The sequence below is a fragment of the Capricornis sumatraensis genome, chromosome 6, assembly GCF_032405125.1.
Source record: "Capricornis sumatraensis isolate serow.1 chromosome 6, serow.2, whole genome shotgun sequence".
Classification (NCBI taxonomy): domain Eukaryota; kingdom Metazoa; phylum Chordata; class Mammalia; order Artiodactyla; family Bovidae; genus Capricornis; species Capricornis sumatraensis.
In genome coordinates this window covers 79,736,489-79,758,900 of record NC_091074.1, presented here as the reverse complement: position 1 = coordinate 79,758,900, position 22,412 = coordinate 79,736,489, and the positions used below count along the sequence as shown (strand labels likewise).

The 22,412-nt window shown below is 42.3% G+C and overlaps 1 protein-coding gene across 1 annotated transcript in view; it reads left to right on the top strand.

The window, feature by feature from the left end:
• ENTPD4 (ectonucleoside triphosphate diphosphohydrolase 4) overlaps positions 1-20,441 on the top strand; it is a 36,925-nt gene extending 16,484 nt beyond the window's left edge. The window contains exons 5-13 of the mRNA XM_068973507.1: positions 460-610; positions 1,125-1,228; positions 7,350-7,409; positions 7,688-7,818; positions 9,460-9,626; positions 12,226-12,550; positions 14,406-14,491; positions 15,350-15,511; positions 16,612-20,441. Of these exons, the coding sequence (XP_068829608.1) occupies positions 460-610; positions 1,125-1,228; positions 7,350-7,409; positions 7,688-7,818; positions 9,460-9,626; positions 12,226-12,550; positions 14,406-14,491; positions 15,350-15,511; positions 16,612-16,840 (1,415 nt within the window). The 3' untranslated portion in view covers positions 16,841-20,441. The remainder of the gene's footprint in view (positions 1-459; positions 611-1,124; positions 1,229-7,349; positions 7,410-7,687; positions 7,819-9,459; positions 9,627-12,225; positions 12,551-14,405; positions 14,492-15,349; positions 15,512-16,611) is intronic.
• The last annotated feature ends 1,971 nt before the right edge of the window (positions 20,442-22,412 follow it).

Below are 22,412 nucleotides of genomic sequence, written 5' to 3'. Positions count from 1 at the left end.
TGTGTCCCGTGGAAAGTTACGGGTACGATCAGTAACTTTCAGTATGATCAGTATAAAGTCAGTATGATCAGAGGTCAGGGAAGAGATCTGGATGGCTGCAATTAAGATTTGGAGATCTATTAGAAATAAAAGTGGTCATCACTGTTGTTTTCATGAACATTAAAGGAATGGTATGAACAATTAAAAAAAAAAAGATTCAGAGATCTGAGACAGAGATGGTGATGGCAGCTGTGAGAGAGAGTGAACTTGCCTGAGGCTAGTGTGGATATATTTCTTAGGGGCAGAGACAAGCTGACATGCAGTTGATCCCAAGTATCAGACACATAGCAATTGCTCAGTTAGGTCTGTGTTTGATGACTGAGAAGAGAGCATGGGACTGAACTTGTAGTATCCCCATCATTTACAGCCAACCCAGTATATGTTGGTTATTAATTTAAAGGACTTCTCCTTTTTCTGTAGGCATTTCAGAGTTTGCGACTTCTCCAGAGAAAGTCAGTGATTACATTTCTCCACTCTTGAACTTTGCTGCAGAGCATGTTCCACGGGCAAAACACAAAGAGACCCCTCTCTACATTCTCTGCACGGCTGGAATGAGAATCCTCCCCGAAAGGTGATCCTCCCCACGAGGGCGGGGCCTGCCAGGCCAGTCGTGTTGGCTGTGATGGATTTTCTCCCTTTTCACCCCTCCTCTCCCGCCTCCTCGTCTTCCTCTTCCATCACCATCGTCATCAAAAGGAAGACATTAAAAATTCTCTGTTCAAATCTGGAACAGTACCAGACCTATAGTCAGAACTCACAAAATACCTTTTAATGTATTTATATATGACTGTGAAGAGTAAACTGTAAAGTTGTCATTAAAAAAAACCTGATTTTTTATTTTCTTAGTTTAAGGATTGTTTGCAGTTGTAATTCTATATCTAGGAATCACATAATTTAAACAACTTCTGAAAATTCCTTCTTAAACAGTCTTTTCAGTGAATTGTTTTGATTTTAAATTTTACTTTTTTCACACAGGATATACCAGAGCCATAGGGTTTGGGTTTTTTGTTTTTGTTTTTTCTTTTTAAAACAGAAAAATTTAGGATTTAATATATTGACATGTAAATTTTGGGATTGTGTTACAGTCAGCAGAAAGCCATTCTGGAAGACCTTCTGACTGACATCCCTGTGCACTTTGACTTCCTGTTTTCTGACTCTCATGCAGAAGTAATTTCAGGGAAACAAGAAGGTTAGTATATTAGTCTTCAACTTGAAATTTGGGAAGCTATTCCTGTAAGTCCTCCCAGTCTTCCACATTATACACTTTATTAAATTATTCTTAACATCTTAAAATTTGGGAAACCATAGCCTTCAAATATAATTTTTAGATGGTAATATTAGTTTTTAACATGACTAGTCTCTATAATCCAAATGTTAAGCCATTAAAAAATAACTAAGTTTGTCTTCACATTTAGGAAACATATTTTGAATTTATTTTGCTAGAAAAGGTTTGTGTTCCTTGCCTAAGTTATACAACTTTCTGAAATTATGATAATTATCGAGGTGTTGGAAGCTTCTACTGATTTATTTACTAGAAAAGGGAAATTATTCTTCACTTTGATACACTGAGAAAAATCTTCTGTTTTCAAAGAAATAATTCTACTTGAGAATGAAATGGCAAGTCAGTGTAATTATTTGGGGAATAGCTTGTTAGAGATGGAGACCAAAAAGAATTTATTTCAAAATCATCTATCATTTCGCCAAAAATTAGGTGAAATTCATATACTGCCATTGAACTGTTTATAGACAAGCGAGGTAAACAGCTGCTTATATAAGGCAGTTTTATATGCCATATAGAAGTAAGGAAATACTATCATGGGAATTGAAAGGAAGGGGACTTTTTTTCCTTAGCTAGAAGCATCATGGAGAAAGTGACATTTGAACTGGGCATCAAGGGATAATTATAAACACAGCATGCCAAAGCCTGGTAAGGCTAGGGCTCTGAGAGAGGGATAGGAAACTCATTCTAGGCAGAAAAAATGATTTAAGTCAACGCAGGTTAGAAAAGCTGCACCCTGGACAGAGGAATAAGAATACTTTAATCTGATGGGATGATGGCCCTTTTGAAAGGTCATGGTAATGTTATAGGTTAGATGGGTCTTGGTGATATCAGCATCATGGTGGCGTGCATGGTTCCTTTTCTCTCTCCCCTTTGATTTGCAACTAATTGGATATCCATAACCGGAAAAAAGTGCCTATGCATAGCACACCAGGACACCCAAGAGATCAGTTCATCTGTGCCCAAGAAAGTGGGTGGATTGGATCCCAGAGGAGTCTGCAGAGCCAGGCAGAGGCAGCAGCAGCAGGAGTGGCCCTGGGCCAGCACGCCCTCTCTGGCAGAGGTGGCGGTGGGTGAAGGTGATGAGTTGGGATGGTGAATTAACCTGACTGAGAGTAGTACAGCTGGAGAGACCACAGCTACTGTGAGCAGAGAAAGAAAGGAGAAGAAGGCAGAAAGAACTGAAAGGACCAGTTTCTTGCTGTCTGCTATGGGATTCTTGCAAGAAGACAGCCCACGGACCTCTGGGGATGTCCTCCCCCACTCAAGGATTCTGTTCTCTTTAGCACACCCAAAACCCCAGGTGCGAAGCATACATCTCCCCAGCTGTGTCACCATCCATTTTTTTTCCCTCGCCACTGGCTTTTTTAATGTTTATGCTCCCAGCCTTAGTGATGAGGCAGCTAAGGTAAGAGAAACCAAAAGCTGTGCTGTAGCGCCACCTTGTAGAAAACAAAGGCTTCGAATTACCAATGTGTTGAATTGTTAGAATGAATGTAAACAAAGCTTTACTTAAATAAGAAAGTCATTCACTACTTCAAATGCTGTGAAGAGACACTTTTCATCAAACACTGTGAAAATCAAGTAATGTGATATCACAAGTGAAAAAAAAAACCAGTTTTCTAGCAACTAAATTTAGAGACATGGACTATTGCAATCTGACTGATAAAGAATTCAAAACAGCTGTTAGGAAGAAATTCAGCGAGCTACAAGAAAACTCAGAAAGACTGTACAGTGACCTCAGGAATAAAATTAACAAAATAATTTACCAAAGAGGTTGAAATTCTGAAAAAGTACCAAACAAATTCTGGAGCTGAAGAACTCAGTCAGTGAGATGAATGCATTAGAAAGCTTGGAAGTCAAGTACATCAGATGGAACAGAGAGCAAATGAACTCATGGGTAAGAATATAGAAATGTTTCAGGTGGAAGAGGAGAGAGAACTAAGATTGTTTTAAAAGGGAAGAACCCCTTAACTGTCAGACTTCATTAGGAAAGCCACCATAAGACTCATGGATATCCTAGAAGGAGAAGAGAGAGAAGGGAGCAGAGAGCATTCAGAGAAATAATAGCTGAGAATTTCCGAAACCTGAGGAAGAAGCTGGATATACAGTCCACAGAGCTAAAGGAAACACTTTGTTATTTCAACACAAAAGACCTTTAAGACACATATTAAAATTGTCAAAAGAGTGATGAAAAAAGTTTTAAAGGCAGCCAGGGAAAAAAGACAGTAATCTACAAAGAAACCTACTTTAGGCTGTCACTGGATTTTTCTGGGAAAACTCTACAGAGGCCAAGGAGTGGAATGACATATTCAAAGTATTGAAAGATAAGCTTGCCAGACAAAAATACTCTATCCAGTAAAATTATTCTTCAGATATGAAGGAGAAGGAAAGGCTTTTCTAGAAATATTCAGGAACACTTTAGGGCTTTCCTGGCGGCTCAGTGGTAAAGAATCAACCTGCCAATGCAGGAGACACGGCTTCCATCCCTTCTCCAGGAAGATCCCACATGTCATGAGATCCCACATGTCTGTGTACCACAACTATTGAGCCTGTGCTCTAGAGCCTGGAAGCTGCAACTGCCAAAGCCCACACGCCCTAGAGCCTGTGCTCTCCAAGCGGAGAAGCCACCACAATGAGAAACCCATGAACCTCAGCTAGAGAGTAGTCCCGACTCACTGCAGCTAAAGAAAAGCCTGTGCAGCAGTGAAGATCCAGCACGGCCAAAAATAAGTAAATGAATAAAACTATGTTTTAAAAAAAGAACCCTTTAGAAGGATTGTACACTATGACCAAGTAGGATTTATCCCTGGGATACAAGTATGATTGAAAATATGCAGATCAATAAATGTAGTACATCAGTAAAATGAAAGATGAAAGTCACTTCATCTCGATAGATGCAGAAAAAGCATTTGACAAAGCATATCCTTTCTGATTTTTTTTTTAAAAAGGACCCTTAATAAATTGGGTATAGAAGGAACAGACCTCAGCATAATAAAGGCCATATATGACAGACTCACAGCTAACATTATACTCAGTGGAGAAAAACTGAAAGCATTTCCTCAAAGATCAAGAATAAGACGAGGATGCCCACTCTTCTTACTCCTGTTTAATATATATTGAAAGTCCGAGCTGGAGCAGTTAGGTAAGGCAAAGAAAAGCATCCTTAAAGGAAGAAGCAAAGGTAATGCACTTTGCTGATGGTGCATTCATATACAAAGCATTCCAAAGACTCAGTCAAAAATACTAATTGTTGCATTTATCAACTATTTCAGTAAAGAGGATGCAAAATGAGCATTAGCATTTCTTTATGCTAATGATGAAGCATCTAAAAAAGAAAACGATCCCACCCACAGAAGCATTAAAAATGTGAAATACTTAGGAATAAATTTAACCAAGGAAGTGAAAGATCTGTACAATGCAAACTGGCAAGACTTAACTGAAAAAAATCAAAGCCATAACCAAATGGAAAGATGTTCCATGTTCATGGATCAGAAGAGTTAATATTACTATTACTACTGAAAGCCATCTACAGATTGAGTGCAGTCCCCATGAAAATACCAAAGACATTATCTACAGAGATAGAACAATCCTAAATTATGGGTGGCACTGCAAAGGACCCCAGATAGCCAAAGCAATCCTGAGAAAAAAGAACAAAGCCAATCAAGTAGTGTTTGAGTTTCAAACTCTACTCCAAAGCCATAGTAATCAAAATAGTGTGGTACTGGCACAGAAATAAACATAGCAACCAATGGAACAGGATAGAGAGCCTGGAATTAAATCCTGGCATATACAGTCAGTTAATACTTGAAAAGAGAGCCAAGAAAACTTAATGGATAAAAAATTGTCTCTTCAACTGATAATGCTCAAAAACCTGGAAAAACACATGCAGAGCAATGAAATTGGACCCCTGTCTCATGGATCAAACACTTAAACATAAGACTTGATGCCATACAGCTCCAAGAAAGGAAGACGTTCATCATGGCAATGATTTTTTTGGATAAGACACTAAAAGCAAAAATCAACAAATAGGCTATGTCAAATTCAAACGCTTCTGCACAGAAAAAGAAATAATTAACAAAATGAAAAGATAGCCTACAGAATAGGAGAAACCTTTTGCAAATCATCTTTCATGTAAGTGGTTAATATCCAAAATATATATAAAGAACTCATAAAACTTTAATAACAACAAAAATATCTGATTTTAAAATGGGCAGAACTAAATAGACATTTTCAAAAGAGGGTGTCAGAGTGGCCAACAGGCACATGAAAAGATGCTCAATATCACTAATAATCAAAAAAACATAAAACCACAGTAAGCTATCACCTCATACCTGCTACAGTGGCTATCCTCAAGAAAACAAGAGATAGCAGGTTCTGATGAGAATTGGATGAAAAGGGAACCCTTATACACGAGTGATGGGAATATAAATTGATTTACTACTATGGAAAATAATACGGAAGTTCCTCAATAAAGTAAGTTCTCAGAAATATAAATGCTGTGTCATATGGTATCCCTAATTTCATTGAAAGTGAAGTGAAAGTGAAGTCACTCAGTTGTGTCTAACTCTTTGCGACCCCATAGACTGTAGCCCACCAGGCTCCTCCATCCATGGCATTTTCTAGGCAAGAGTACTGGAGTGGGTTGCCATTTCCTTCTCCAGGGGATATTCCCTACCTGGGGATCGAACCCGGGTCTCCCACATTGCAGGCAGATGCTTTACCGTCTGAGTCAGGTAGATCCCCTGGAGAAGGAAATGGCAACCCACTCCAGTACTCTTGCCTGGAAAATTCCATGGATGGAGGAGCCTGGTGGGCTACAGTCCACGGGGTCGCAAAGAGTTAGACATGACTGAACGACTTCACTTTCACTTAACTTTCAGTGAAATTAGGGGTATCATGTGACACAGCATTTATATTTCTGGGTATATGCCCAAAGGAAATGAAAATAGAATTCTGACAAGATGCATATACTCCCACGTTTACTGAAGTGTTATTCACAATAGCCAAGATAGAGCAACAACTCAGGTGTTCATCAACAGACAAATTAAAGATGTGGTACATAGACACGGTGGAATCTTATGTCACCATAAGAAAGGAGGAAGGATATCCTGTTATTTTTGACATAGTTGGACTTTGTACATTATACTAAGCGGGGTAAGTAGACAAATACTATGTGATGCCACTTATTTGTAGAATCTGAAAAAGTCAAAACCCAGAGTAAAATGTTGGTTACCAGGGGATGGGGGTAGGAGATAAGATTAATGATGTTTAAGGGTAGAAACTTGTAACACTAGATAAATAAGCCGTAGAGAGTTAATGCATGGCATAGTGAATAGAGACAGTAATACTGTACTGTAATGATGTGATGATAATATTGCTACCAGGGCAATCATATATAAATGTGTCAAAGTAACACAGTGTGTCACTTAAATTTACGGTGTTACACGTCAAATTTATTCAGTTTTGAAAAGTTGGACAGGTCTTGAATTGTTGGACTCTGGAGTTTTGACTTTGTTCTGTAGATCAGTCCAGTAGAGAATAGCGTGAGTTGGAATGGGAGAGTAGGAACAAGAAAGTCAATTAAATCTCTATACCAGATTAAATAAAGGCAATAATGAAAACAGGTGAGGATCAGATATAGAAAATGTTATAAAAAGAGAATCAGACTTGGGAACTGAGTGAGAGCGTGGGATGAAGGAGTGGAAGAATCAGAGTTCACTTGTTTTTTAAAACCTTGCACTTGATAGATTTAGCCTCAAAGTGAAAACTCCGGTATTTCAAAACAATCTCCAACACTAGGGCCTAGGGGATTATATTTTCAACACATGCAAATAGTATGAAACTACAGAATTAGAAGTTGAGAGTTCTTAGAAAACCACTGGAAAAAGATAAAATACACCAGTAAAAGTGCATTTCTTCAGATAATGTTTTCACAGCTTGTTGGGAAAAAATAAATGTCTGCACAGATTGCACTGATCAGAATTACATAAACTGTTTTTAAACTTTACTCTTCTTACAATGTCTTTAGGTGTCTATGCTTGGATTGGCATTAATTTTGTCCTTGGACGATTTGAGCATATTGAAGATGGTAAGTATTGTGTTTCCAGTGAATGTGTCTAACTGAACCTTGTGTCTTTCTCTGTTTCATCCAAAGTGTAGAAAAGGAGCTGAGTCTTGTGACACAGCTGGGTGTGGAGGAGCAGCGTGGGAGGCACTGCTGTCACTGAGTGAACTTGATCTTAGTGGGGAGGAGCGGGTTGTCTCCTAGGTACCCTGGAACCCACCATGAAAGCAGGATGACTGTTTGCAAGATTGTGCTTCCCTGCATTTGTTCCCATTCCAATGGATGTTTCTTGTTCTTTCCAGATGACGAGGCAGTAGTGGAAGTTAACATCCCTGGTAGTGAAAGCAGTGAAGCCATTCTTCGTAAAAGAACAGCTGGTATTCTAGACATGGGAGGCGTGTCAACCCAGATAGCATACGAAGTACCCAAAACTGTAAGCTTTGCCTCCTCACAGCAGGTTATTATCTGTACAAATTTCCTTCCTTTTGGTTTGGTTTTCATTTAACATGTCTCCATCCATTTTTGTTTTGTTTTCTGAGTCTGAACACATCTTTACTGTGCTTGCTGAGGGTCCTGCCTTCTCACCCCAGGCGACAGGAGATGGCAGAAAACCAAGGCAAACCTCCGCTAAGCCGTTTGTGTTTATTCATTGAAGTCAGCTGGTTTGTTTTCTGAACTTACGTAGAATTTTCCTTTGGTGTGTATGTCAGCCACACACCTGAGTTTTTATTTCTGTTTCCAGTCACTTTTTTTCTCAGCAGGTATCGTAAAACTTAATATAATAGCGTCAGATTTCTTAAGTGTAATTGGGAAAAATTACTTTTATGTGGGGGGGCAAGGATGTGTGGTCAGACAGCTTTCCACTTTTCTGGTAAAGACTGAGGTTTGTATCCACTGCTCCGGGTTTCTCAACTCGTGATTCACTCTGTCGTTTATCTGCACCCCTACCTCTGCCTCGAGTTTCCCAGGAGGCTGGGCGGCCTTGTGTAGAGTAGAGGCGGTCCAGATGGGTTCCCGAGTGGCTCTGTGTCTTTCGTTGTTCCATTCAATTGTAGATTAATACGAGCAGAGTGAGTGGTTAGAAAAGAGTGGAGCTGGACAGGCTTGGGCTGCATTGTCACCCTGTCCTCTCTCATTGTGGTACCTTATGCAAGGCACTTCACCTTTTTGAGCAGGGCTCTTCAGCTGTAAATGTGAATGCAAGTGTCTCTGACAGAGGATTATTACAAAACTGATCGAGGTAGCACATATAGTATATTTTGTAATGCCCTGCCAGACACCTTGTGTCAACTCAGTAAACATTATTGATGTGTTTTTGACGTGTTTATTAAGTGCCTTAGAAAAATGCTCTGTAAATTCAAGTATTACAATTTGTGTTTCCTACTTCCCATCCAGGCATGCCTCTAGAAACTATTACACTCTTGGTAAAAAGTCACGTTTTCCCCTCAAAGCAAGAAATTCGGAAAAGCAAATTTGGAAAAAAATACTGAAAAATCAGGAATAAAAATTTCCCATGGATGCATCATCCAAAAAAAAAAAAAAGATAGTGTTTTGGTTTATTTACTTTCATTCTTTTTTTACCTCCTCATAGTTTTTAAAAATATGGTTGTTATAATCTAACTGTTTGTCCAGAGTTTTGTCATTTACTGAACAGTACATCAGCATGTTCCTCCATAAACTGCTACCATAATAACTAACCCCTCCCTGGAATTGTGTATTTCAGTGGCATCTAGTATTTTCTGTCACAGAATTGCAAAGGACATGGTTGTGTATAGAGACTTCAGTGTTGAAGATTATTTTCATAGTGTAGGATTTCCTAAGCAGATTTACTAGATCACATTGTTAACATCCTTTTCACAAAGTCATTTTGGTATCACAGATGTGCAGCCCACCTGAAAGTTTTTAAGTCAGGGTTGTCATGTTGAAGTAGGAAAGATGCTCAGAAGGATCCTTGGGAAATGCAGGAGCAAAATGTTTGCTCCTTTTAGATGAGACTCTTTCAGGATCCCTCTTTTTAGAAGGAAGTAATTATTTTTGCTTAAAATACTTAAGTTTGTGGCCCTTACATCTGCAGGAAGAAGTAGCTAAGAACCTGTTGGCTGAATTTAACTTGGGGTGTGACATTCACCAAACCGAGCATGTGTACCGTGTCTATGTGGCCACGTTTCTTGGGTTTGGTGGCAATGCTGCTCGACAGAGGTATGAAGACAGAATATTTGCCAGCACAGTTCAGAAGAACAGGTAAAGCACCTTCCACTGCTCAGCCATGACTTTGAAATCTAGGTCTGTCCTCATAGAAGACATACCCAGGCGAAGTTAGTCAGCAGAAGAACGTCGGCACTGTTAGCGGTTTACTGCCCAGCCTGCTGAGCTGGGGAAGAGATGCAAGGGCAGCAGGCTCCTGCTTTTAGCCCCAGCCTACCAGGCTCTGAAGGAGGCTTCCTCTCTCAGACCCAGGGCTTCACTGCTGGATTAGAGGTCTCGCTCTCAGGATGTTAAATACTTGTAAGCCCTGGGTGGTGCTATTCCAGAGTGCCAAGCCCTGGGGAAGCTCAGCACCTGGGCCACTCGGATTTCCTGGAGGCCCACAGGATGCAGTGGTGGCGCTGAGTTATGAGACGGCCTAATGTCGTGGGAACCAGCCTGGGCGGTTATGCGGTAAATATGACCGTAAGAAGGAAGTTACTCATAAGAAAGAAATGATCCAGAAGTCAAAGTTTGTCATTTTAAGCATCTTTAGCAGTAACATTTTAAAAAATGAGTTTATGAAGATTTCTGGTATAGAAAATATCAAAAAACACCTTATCAATTTAAATTTATTTTATATGTTTAAGTATATACCAAATATTTATTTAGAGTTAGTCCATTAGAACAAAAAAGCCATCTGGATGAATTAAAAAAACTGAAATCTGGGGTTATGTAAAGAGTTATTAATTACTATGCTTTGTTTTGTTTGTTTTGATGTAACAATTTTGATGGGAAAAATCCTGATTTTAGAGCTAAATGATAGTGTATTTCTTTGATCAGTTTGACCTTTTTGTTGTTGAGGTATAGTTGATGTACAATATTATGTAAGTTTCAGATGTACAACATAGTGATTCGCAGTTTTTAAAGTTTATACTCCATTTATAAAGGTATTATAAAATATTGACTACAATTTAATCTTAATAAACCTGTGGAGGCCTAAACTTTAAGAAAGTCCAAATCAGAGCCATTTAGCTCTTCATTTTCCAGAAACTCACATGTGTGAATAGGAAAAGTAGTAAAAATTTGTTCTTTGTCTGCTCTATATGTTAGTTGAATAGTGTTAGGTAAGAGATAGTAAGTAGTCCCAGTTTCTTTTTAAAAATGGCATATTGTAGCATACTTTGGTAAATTATTTTTAATATTCTTAAAATAGAAATATTTTATAAGTGACATTTAATTTAGAACTTTGGAGAAATACTTTCTTCTGCAGTCCTAATTTTTACTAATTGATTTTAATGTCAAGAAGGTTGTATAGTAGGCTGTGGAGTAGTACTTCTTAATTTAGACATAGAGCAAGTAAAACCTGTAGCATGAGATACACATTTAGCTCATCCTAGATTTATATAGTCATTATAAATATTAGTCATCACTTTTTACATATGTCATGAATTGAGCCTTCAAATGCATATTTATCTCTTTGCCATTAGTAATGATGATTGATTTTTTAAATTACTCAAATATTTTAAATTAATGGCAAAGATCTTAATTTATTACATGCACATCCATTTTGAGTTGCCCTCATCTTATGTCAGTGGAGTGTCAGGTAAAACCTTGACTTAATTTCAGTGACTAAATGTCAAATTCAGGTGCCCTCCTAATAGAAATACCTTTTAGGCCCATGGGATTTCCTGGTGTCAAACACTAACATAACTTGAGCTTTTCTTTAGCGGTGAAGACGCACAGTAGGATGACAGATCTGGACATTTCGTTGGGAGCTAATAAGAATAGAGCATGTCAGTAAACAGTGTGAAGATTTCTACAGGACTTCTCAGAGCCTGCAGTGCAGTAAAATTGTTATCTGCTGCAGCTGAGATCAGTAGTTGGTTACCTTGAAAAATTCAGTTAGAGCAGAGAATCGTAAAAATAGGATCAACCTCCAGCATTTTGTTCTAACTTGTGTACTCAGTTGCCAGTCTTTTGCTCTGGACTAAAAGCTTTTCTTAGGCTGCATCTGTCACTTCTCTGGCAGGCACTGCACCCACTCATTTGATACCATTTTGGCTTTCTTTCAAGAATACCAAGGCCTTAAAGACATCTGTGAAGCAGTTTGATGCTATTTTCTGTCTAGATTTTTACTAATTTTTTCAAACTTAAAAAATCTTGCTAATACCTAATTTGACACCAGTTTTCTAGCATTTTGCCTTTATCATATTTTTCTAAGTTATCTGACCCAGTTTTCACAAGACCAGTGCCTCTTTTTACAGTCACATTTCATCTGTATATAATTAAAATCACAGGCATTTGTGGCCAGAATGGGGCTGGGAATAACACAGTGAGTGGGCGTTGGACTGCAGTGACCAAGAGACACGGAAGAGCTTACTAACTGTACCCTCGACGGTGGGGGACGTCAGACAGAAAGCATCAGTGATCTGACCAGGTCATAGTTTCACTGGCTCGCGTTTAGGTGTCTGCTATGCTCAGGTGTGTGTTATGAATCTCCTGGAAGGGCTCAAGTCTGTGTTTTTCTAGCTTGATTTTTCCTGAAACCCTTTTGTGTTCCACGGGACAGAGTTTGGGAAACACTGACTTGGAGCCACTTTCTTCTTCACAGTTTTCTGTCAGTCTCATGATGAAGTTTCTCTTGGTCCTGTAGACTCCTGGGGAAACAGACCGGACTAACTCCTGACACTCCGCACCTGGACCCCTGCCTACCCCTGGATATCAAAGACAAAATCCAGCAAAACGGACAGATGCTGTACCTGCGGGGGACAGGGGACTTTGACTTGTGCCGGGAGACCATCCAGCCTTTCATGAACAAAACAAACGAGACACAGACCTCCCTCAACGGGGTCTACCAGCCTCCAATTCACTTCCAGAACAGCGAGTTCTACGGCTTCTCTGAGTTCTACTACTGCACAGAAGATGTGTTACGGATGGGCGGAGACTATGACGCCGCAGCATTTACTAGAGCCGCCAAGGTAACTGCCCAGGGAGCTGGTGTAGGCAGCGACAGGCCCAGACTGGAGCAGGACCTGGGAGATGGCAGAAGGCTGTGTGCAGCGCCTTAGCAGCCCTGGCTGGGCCTTGGTTAGGTGAGAGGGACAGTCACAGCAGAAGCCAAAACACCCCCCGTGAGCCAATGGACTGCCCTGCCATCCTGGCTCCCACACGTGATAGTGTAATTCTGGCCCCACAGCTCCTCACAGCTTCCTGCCCTTTGCTGCCAGCACCCCTCTTCTCTTGTTCTCCCTGCCTTCCTGACAGCCCCCTAGGCTCCAAGCCTGGGCAGTCTCCTCCCTTGGTCCTCTGACCTGTAGGTTCTTGGCTGGTCTCATCTGAATGCATGGTTTGCTGCTGCCTTCCAGAAAGAGGCTCCACATGTGACCCCTACGCAGTGCCTGCTAGCCCTCACAACTCCAAATAACCCCTCCTGTCTCCCCATTCTGTTCCGCTGTGTTGTCTCGATCAGAGCATCACAAGCCATCCAGTCCCCCTCCCCTCCCCCTGTCACTCATGCATCCCCTCACGTACACCCCGTTAGAACAGTCATTTAGCATATTATTATGCGTCAGAAATAACTTTTCAGCCCCTGCTCTCCCTGCTTTCTGTCCACTCTCACTGTCCCAGCCCTGGACTCTTGTCACTTGCACTGCTGCAGGAGCCTCCCTCTGGTCCTCCTGCTCTGGTCTCCCTCCCATCATTCATTCTCTGCACCACTCCTTAATGTTCCGTCTGAAACCCAAGTGCAGCACCTTGGTCTCCTTTTCAGAGTCTTCAGCATTTCCTCTTGCTTCCAGGATGAATTTCAAATACCTTAGTGTGTCCACCGCACCCGCCCTCGCCCCGCCTCATCTCCCCACCCAGCACTTTATGCTCTAATTGTATCAGAGATTTATTTGTTTCCCTCCTGTCAGCACTCCCTTCCCTCTTGTCTTTGGCCATGGTGTTTCCTCTGCCTGACAGGTGTCCTAACCCTCTCACCCCAGGCTGAGCACCATATTTTCTGTGTCCCCCCTCTTGAGTTTCACTGCCTCTCTGAGGCTCAGTTTCTTCACCCTTTAAACAGAGGTTAGAATAGCAGCCATGTCAAGGAGCTGTTTTAAGCATTACATTCAGAAAAGGTGCTGACACAGTGTTCAGTAAGTCTTAGATCTTAATAAATACCTCTGTACAAGTGACATCAGGAAAAGGTGGCACCTCTTTCCCATGTCTTGTAATCATCCCAGTGTGCCCAGGGGCTTTCCTAGTGGTTCACATGGCAAAGAATCCGCCTGCCCATGCAAGAGACTCAGGAGATCCAGGTTTAACCCCTAGGGCAGGAAGATCCTCTGGAGTAGGAAATGATTACCCACGCCAGTATTCTTGCCTAGAGAATGCAGGGACAGAGGAGCCTGTAGTCCATGGGGTCGCAAAGAGCTGGACGTGACTGAGCAACTGCACACACACTGAGTTCCCAGAACACCATGTAACCATGGACCTAGGTGTTAAGTCTGAACCAGCTGAGGCACAACTTCACTTTTCCAAAATCTGTGCCCATCACATGCAGTTACAGGGGCAGAAACTCAGCAGCTTTGGAAGAGGTTGGTTGTGGGCAGTGAAACTCTCTGTAACAATGATCTTGACCAAAATTTAAGATGAAAAACAAGCATTGTCTCTCTCATCAGTGAAGCATTCACGGAGTGTGTGTCATGTCCTCGTGGGATATGGACATATATTAAGCTTGTGTTTCCTAATTGGAAGGATATGAATATGAATTTGGTCAACACTTTTTTTTAATGAAAAAAATTTAATAAACTTTTCCTAGGGATATACTTGGGGTGAAATTTCTTTCAGGATTACTGTGCCACGAAGTGGTCGATCCTGCGGGAACGCTTTGACCGAGGACTGTATGCCTCTCACGCCGACCTCCACAGGCTCAAGTAAGTCATGGACAGAGAGCCCAGGGTACGTTGAAGAAACTGTGTGTCCGGGCTTGGCCCCAGTCTACCTTTGCGTCCTCATCGGTCCCTCATCTTCCGCATCTGCCCGGAGTCCTTTCAGTTGGATGGCAAAAACTCACCCAAACATGTCTTGTAGTCTTGGACTCCATTTTGGTCTTCCTTCCACCTGGGACTCTCCTGTGCATCTTTTGCCACTGATGCACTGCCCAGAGGTCAGAGGTCAGAGCTTTTCTCCTCTGTCCACTCAGCCAGGCTCCGTCCCTCTCTCGGAGTCTCCAGAGCCCTCATTATGACTCTGGCACATTTATCATATTCTGTTTTGTTTTATAGGTATTTGTTGCTTTTTAAAAATCCTTTGCTTAACCACATTGGCTATGTTATTATTTATGATGATATCGTATTACTTGCTTAGCCCAGCACTTTGCAAAAAGCAAGCCTCTGATAAATATTTAAAATCATAGACTATCAGAGCCAAAAAGGACCCTCCCATGTTCTCATTATATAAAAAAAGAAACTGAAGTTCAAAGAAGGTGACTCTTGCTCAGTATTTATTCAGAAGGGAGTTAAATGATGGAAAGCCGAAGGGAAAAAGTCTCTCATGTGCACCACGTATTAAATTATATAGAGATCGGATTTCATGGGCGAATCGATTTGACAGGTGAAAGATGTGGGACAAGGAGTATAAACCAAGCGAATCAGCTGGAGATGCTGACTCGGCCCTCAGAGGACCAGCCTCGTGAAGCCTGCACACCTGCGTCGATCACAGAGGGCAAGACCAACCACACAGCTGTGTGTGGACCACTGACTCAGTCCCCTTCATGTCTGTGCCATTTGTAGGTATCAGTGCTTCAAATCTGCCTGGATGTTTGAGGTGTTCCACAGGGGCTTCTCGTTTCCTGTCAACTACAGAAATTTAAAGACAGCCTTGCAGGTTTATGACAAGGAGGTGCAGTGGACTCTCGGAGCAATCCTCTACAGGACCCGCTTCTTACCCTTAAGGTAAGGCTGGGAATCTGGTAACAGAAGTCCAGCCAAAGGTGTTTCTCTGCATCTGAGGGATCCTGGTAGCCGTGGGTGTGGGCATTTGGGGCGTTGTTAATGCTGGCTGTGGGCAGATTGGGAGCGTGGCGGGGTTGGAGGGGTAGCGAGGGGGGGCTTCTCACTTGGTCTTCCACACGGGTGCATCCTCCCCTCCCATTGTCATCAGCTGTCCGTTGCCTGGCCCCAACACATGGGTCTGTTCCAGGGTCCTTAACCCTTATGGCCTTGGACCCCTTCCTGAAATCTTGCTTTTAGTGCATAATATAAATGCATAAATTTATAGAGGAAACTGTTTATTGCAATATATTTACCAAACATTGTGATTTGTAGTGTATGTTCTTCTTTATGGAATTTCAGTGTAGTGATACCTGCTGATGGTATTTTGAGGCATCTGCAGAACACCCCAGTGTGATGTGAAAGGTCTGTGAGTTGCACTAGGAACTCACATGTCCTGCTGACACTGCAGTGGTTTTCGTCTGCACTCACACTCAGTGGAAACACTGCATTGCAGCCAGGGTCCCAAAATAAAGATGTGTTTTCTTCCCCTGTCACATTCAGACCTGGCTGTCAGTTGACCCCCACATCAGAACCCTGGTTCACAAATAAATGGATTAGCTGGTTTGGGTTTTGTTTTTCCCTTCACTTAATTAAGCCTTGCCCAGCAGCACATTTAGCTGGGTTAAGAGCAGAAACTGAGAAGTAGGTATTACTGATCACAAACATGTGCTTTGATTCCACATTGGCTTCTGTGTATTAGTGAAACACAGTTCTAACTTTCTCTGATTTTTGTTACCCAAACCAGAGTGTTGGTAACAGCTACAGACTTATGAATAAACTTTCATGTGTTACCGTGTTCATACTCAGAACCACCCTCTGCTGGGGCACATTATCCTGCATTTTAGAGGTGAGGGAACCGGGTCTGGGAGACAGAGCTGATGGTTTCTGTCTGCAGAGCCGAGTACTAAACCAGGTCCCCCCTGCCCTGTCTCTGGGCACCGCCACCTTGCATCTGCTGCCTGCCTAGTTAGCCGTCTTGCTTGTTCTTGTTTCTGGGGCAGAGACATCCAGCAGGAGGCCTTCCGGGCCAGCCATGCGCACTGGCGGGGCTTCTCCTTTGTGTACAACCACTACCTGTTCTCCGGCTGCTTCCTGGTGGTCCTGCTCGCCATCCTCCTCTACCTACTGCGGCTGCGGCGCATCCACCGGCGGGCCCCACGCAGCGGCTCAGCCGCCGCCGTCTGGCTGGAGGAAGGCCTTCCGTCCCAGAAGATAGCTGGTACCTTATGAACCGGACTCCAAGCCCCCGGAAGACTCTACAGGAAAAGCCATTTTTGCCTCAGGGTTTCTCCTCTTCATTCTCAGTTAGTTTTGTTTTTCCTTTTCCTTTTTGTTCCTTGAAACAAAACCAAACCGCACTGTTCGTAAACTGTGCTGTCCTAGAAGTATTGCGTCCAGCTGTTCTGTGTACAGCTTTGAATGGAGGAGTCGAGAAAAGGGAGCATCACTTCATTTTTGCTGCATAGACTGTCTGACAAAAATTACAAAGATTTTGGGTTGTTCTCTAAGGCATATTCAATTTTAAACAGATGCACTTTGATACTGGAGGAAAACAGCAGGCTGTCCTCTGTCAGGGGAGTTGGAGCCTGAGGGGTGACTCTTTCACAGAACCAGAACACGTTCTCACTGGACCGATCATCCCTGTTTCTGTCTCGAAAGCTCTCACCTAAAGAGGGAGATGCTTAGTTTTATTTATTGTTCAGGGCTCTTACTGTTTATTTTCTCTGCAGGTTTAAAAAACCAGAACCATTTATATCCACAGTAGATAGGTATAGGCGCCAAGAGGTAGCAGTTTTTAAAAATTGATAGGAAGAGACCTGAAAAAATGTGAAAATGACCAGAGTGCTGTGTGTGTGTGTGTGTGCGCGCGCATGCAACACCAGTGGGAGAGGGAGGGAGTGCAGTGCTACCACTTTTAAAAGCACACGCTTCAGGGTCTACTGTTGCATTTCATTTCATTTAGAAAAACATCAGTCCTCGGTACCAACCACAGGCAATTACTTCCTTCATCCCATCTTTCAGCGCCCTTAGAACACTATGTTTTTGACTGAGTTGGAAAAGTCATAGTTTCACTGGTTTTAATGTTAAAACTAGAGCTGGTGTCTGCCAACTGGCATGTCCGTATTTCTCATTCATTTGTGGTTATTTAATTGTGCTCTCGTTTCTTCCTCCTTCAAGTTGGTATCCCTCCTGCCCTCGTATTTCAGAGACTTGGCTTGACTGTTGTGGTTGAGGTGGTGCTGGCAGGGCCACTGTAAAGCCACAGGACTAAGAGAAAGAAGAATCAACTCACATTTTGAGGAAAACAAATTTGACATTTCAAACAAAAACCTAAAAAGGACAGCTGGATTAGTGTCTGTGAGATGGGTGGTTTTTTACCTATTTATTTAGTTCAGAAACTTTGGACATTCTCATACATAGTTTTTTAGATGACGGTGTGTGTGTGTGTGTGTGTGTGTGTGTGTACACATGCATGCACGCCCCTAGACTATTTCTTAACTCCACAACAGGTAAATCCATCTAGTTGGTAACAGATTTATATTTTGAGAGTCATCAGCTGCTTTTTAAAAGAATCACTGATGAGAGAAAGAATTCAGGTTCTTAAGCCCTTATTTAATTTAGAAAAAAAATTGGATATTCATCTTGTCTAGTAATTACTTAAAAACCTGACATACTATATGTTGATAACTTAAAAGATTACACATTTATGAAAGAAATGCAAATCCTCTGATCCTGCTCTTCAAAGTGAATATTCTAAAATGGAAAAATTGTTGGTAGAAAGTTTGCCTCTCAGATATCAAGAAGGTTGGAGGAGCTAGATGGTGTCATAGCATCTCATGTGTAGAGAGACTTATCTCAGAGAGGATGGAGACAGGTATCTCTCAAAAAAAATCCAGCCTCTGAAATGCTGATCTCCAGCTGTTTAATTCCTTGGTTCCTGGTAAACACTGTTTTTTTTCAAGACGCAGCCACACCATGAGCTGTGTCATGAGTACCCCAGGGGTAGAGAGAGCGGGCATGCTTCTCCTTGACTTTTTAGAGGGGTTGCCCTGTGGACTGTAGGTGGCATTGGTGATGAATAAAAAGTAAGTTTACACGTTAGCTTTTCTGCCACGAGCCATGTGGAGTAGTAAGGCCCTAACCTGCAGGATGAAAATTTCCCAGATTTTGCCTTTCAGATCATGACAAAGATAAGCTAGCACAGGTAGGTTTAAATGGGCGTAAATTAAGACCTCCTACAGTAAACAGCCACTTTTTAGATAAAGGGTGCTAATGTGGTCCAGCTCTGTACATTTGGAGAGTGCAGCAGAGACCAGCATGGAAGATGCAAGCTTGACATCTGTCTGCCAGGACCTATCTCAGTCTCCAGAAGGAGTCCCCAGGTTAGGGTCCCAAGGCACAGTGGCCGTGTACTTTGCATAGTTCGGAGCTGTGTACCCCATCAAAGCAGAGGCTTAGCAAGCCATCACCCACAGGGAAAATGTGAGAGACTCGAGCTGAGAAAGTGTTTTCAGTTTTTTTTAAGGTCATTAAAGGAAAAGTAACCGATACACACCAGAGACTACATGTGACCTGTAGAGCCTCAGACACTTACTCAGTGTCCCTTTAGAGAGGACTTTTCAAGATTGGTTTTCTAATAAACCAGATAACATACTCCCCCCTCCCCAAACCCAAATTTAAAACATGCTGTTGGGGGCGGGGAGGGAGGGCACTCACTCTGCCCTGTTGTGACATCTGCAGGCACAGGAGGGGCCTAATTCTGGAAACAAAGAAATAATGTCAATTAAGGGCTGGCCAAGAAGGCAGTAAAGTGTGAACACTTTCAGTGACAGAAAGCAGGAGAAATCAGATGGGTGGGAGGGAACTTGCTGAAAGCCTCGCAAAGAGCAGTGTTCTGTGTTAGCTCTGTTTGGTGGAAAAATTCCTCAAGTAAACGCTTCTGTTCATCGTCCTACCTGTGCTGCTCCTTTTTAAAGCTCCAGAGAATGTTCTTGAAGACTTTACAGTCCCTGCAGCGACATCACAGACTGATCAATCCCAGTGGTTTTTGCACATTCTCACCCTAAACCACTGGCTTTTTGCAGCTCCCCACCCTGGAAGCTGGGGAGACCCCTTGCTCTCCTGTCACCATACCTGTGCACCCAGGCGGGAAAGCTGTAGAGTACCTGGTGTTTAAATCTGAAACTCAGGCCTACGTAGGATACTTCTCCATCTAAGAAGCATGCGCCACTTAGCAAGAAACTCAAACAGGCAACTGCGTTTTCCAAGCTTTTTTTTTTTTTCTTAAATCAGCTTTAGAATTTTGTGTGGTTACGTGCAATGAGTGCAGCAGAACTACCTATAACTAAATTATTTAGTTATTTATTTCTCTTTCAGGGTTATGTTTTTTTACAATTTTTATTGATTGTCCTCTTCCGTAGTGAATGAGGTGACCAACCAAGGAGAATTCTGTGTTCTGTTACTAAGATTTTATTTCAAGGTTAGGAATTATACAAACTAAAGGAGCATCTCTAAATGTTTTTGATTTAAATGATGTTTTCCATTCAAAGAATAATTACCCTTGGGGAATTGTGCTGTTGTATCACTTTCTATGTTTGGCAACCTCACCTTGAGACACTCCACACGGATGGGTGTTGAGAATAAAATGGAAGTTCATCTGGTGGCCCATAGATTCTGTGTGAGCTTGCTTGCTTGTGATTTTTTAAAGAGATTTTCCTCTGATGTTTGAATCTTGTTACCTGTTAGAATGCTTAGTTGAACTTGAATCTCAATTCAGTAAAATAAATTGTCTGAGTCTTGACTACACACTCCATGCGTTTGCTGTATTTGACAGGTGTATAGTGAGGCTCTGCTGTGTGTGGTGGAGGGAGGGGTCCCAGGGTCCTTCAGCTGGAAACCCAAATATTTAATGAGTAGAAACATTCACCACAGTGTAATACTAAGCCATTCATCAACAATAAAGGCCATTGAAAGACTACTGTTTATAAGATTGTCATTTTAAAGGACCCATTAACTATATCTCTGGTGGCTCAGATGGTAAAGAATCTGCCTGCAATGCAGGAGACCTGGGTTCAATCCCTGGGTCAGGAAGATTCCCTGGAGAAGGGAAAGGCAACCCACTCCAGTATTCTTGCCTGGAGAATCCCATGGACCTAGGAGCATGGTGTGCTACAGTCCATGGGGTCGCAAAGAGTCAGATAGGACTGAGCGACTAAAACACATTAACTATGTATATACATAAAAGGAAATGATCAAACTTCATGTATTTTTGTCTTATAAGTAGTAAAATAATTGTTGACCTTATATTACACCATTTTGCAAATAGATCTAAGTTTATAACCATTGGCTTTTTTCCAGAGAAGCATGAATCCCGTTATTAATTCCAGCAACTATTAGAAGCTACCCCTATTTTTCAGCTGTTTGAGAATATCTAAATAGGGCTGCAGGAGGAAGGGCCTGAGCCATAACCTGAAAATAGATGTTAGAGACAGATGGAAAGGAAGGGGACCGGCTGTTAAGAACAACAAAAATAAAAGCAGGGCAGGTTCGGGGGAGGCAGAATCAAGTGGGAATGTGTGGAGGGCAGTGAGTGCGGGGCAAGGAACCAGCCACCGAGCATTGGAAGGAATGGTGACATTAAAACCTGCTTAAATAATTCTTGAGGCAACGCAGTGAATACAGGCCTCTATGCCTGAGGGTAAATAAATTATATCAAAGCCTTCTAGAGACGTCTACATTTTACTCCACTTCTTGGAAGAGAAATAAGTGCCTGTTTCCAGCAGACTGCCCTTGTTAACAGACCTGCAAGGCAACAGTTTTGGGTTTTGGTTTTTCATCTGTTTCCGATCCCCATTGAGTCTGGAATGCACAAGTGGATTCTTTTTTTTTTTACCCTGAGATCACAAAATGCTGATGGATTGCACAGAGGGGTTTGTGGTGCTCTCACTGTCCTGGGAGCCAGGAATGTCCTCTCTGTCTGAGACAGAGTATCTTCTAACCGAAAGTCATCAAAGAGACAGGAGCTTAGGCGCGCCCTTTCTCCCAAAGCCCAGTGTGTATAGACTGGGGCTTTGCCTGGAGCTGAGCCTCCCACCCGGAGGAAATCCTACACCCCAAGGGTCCTCCCCAGCCCCGTCCTGTCTGGGAGCCTGCTGGCCCCAGCCCCTGATCTGCTGCCTGTTAACAGGAGAGTTGATTGAGCTGTCACGTTTCCCTTTGTCCTCAGCAAGCTCAACTCTCCCTCCTGCTCTCTGTTAGTGCATCCATTAAGGCTGACAAGAAGCTGGCTGGAGGTCGAACTTCTTGGCCTTCTATCTGCGCCAATCACCTTTGATCCTGTCTGGCAGGTGGATTGCATCCGGGCTCCAGACTTCACGGCCACTTAAACATTTCTGTCAACAGCCCATTGTGTGTCCGAGAGCCAGACAAGAAGGCCCAACCTTAAGACTTGCACCCTGAGGAAAACCGCTGAAACCCCCTCACCAAACAAGATGGACTTCTTGTTTAAACACAGAAATGCTATGAAGAGAAAAGGATTATATTTGAGAAAAGGAGAAGAGGGAAAAGTTGGTCTGTGGCCAGGTTCACTGGAAGACCAAGCACCCCCCTAATGCCCAGTGTGGGATGAACTCTTTGACTATTATTTCTAGAAAGCCCCAGACTGGCTTTTCTCACTGTCCTCCTGGGTTTATAATTGATAATTTTGATGCCATCTTCCACCCTTTTCGTGATAATCAGAGTTTGAAAGAGGCAACTTCAGAAGGATTAATCCTTGTGCCTGTGATAACACGTGACTTAAACT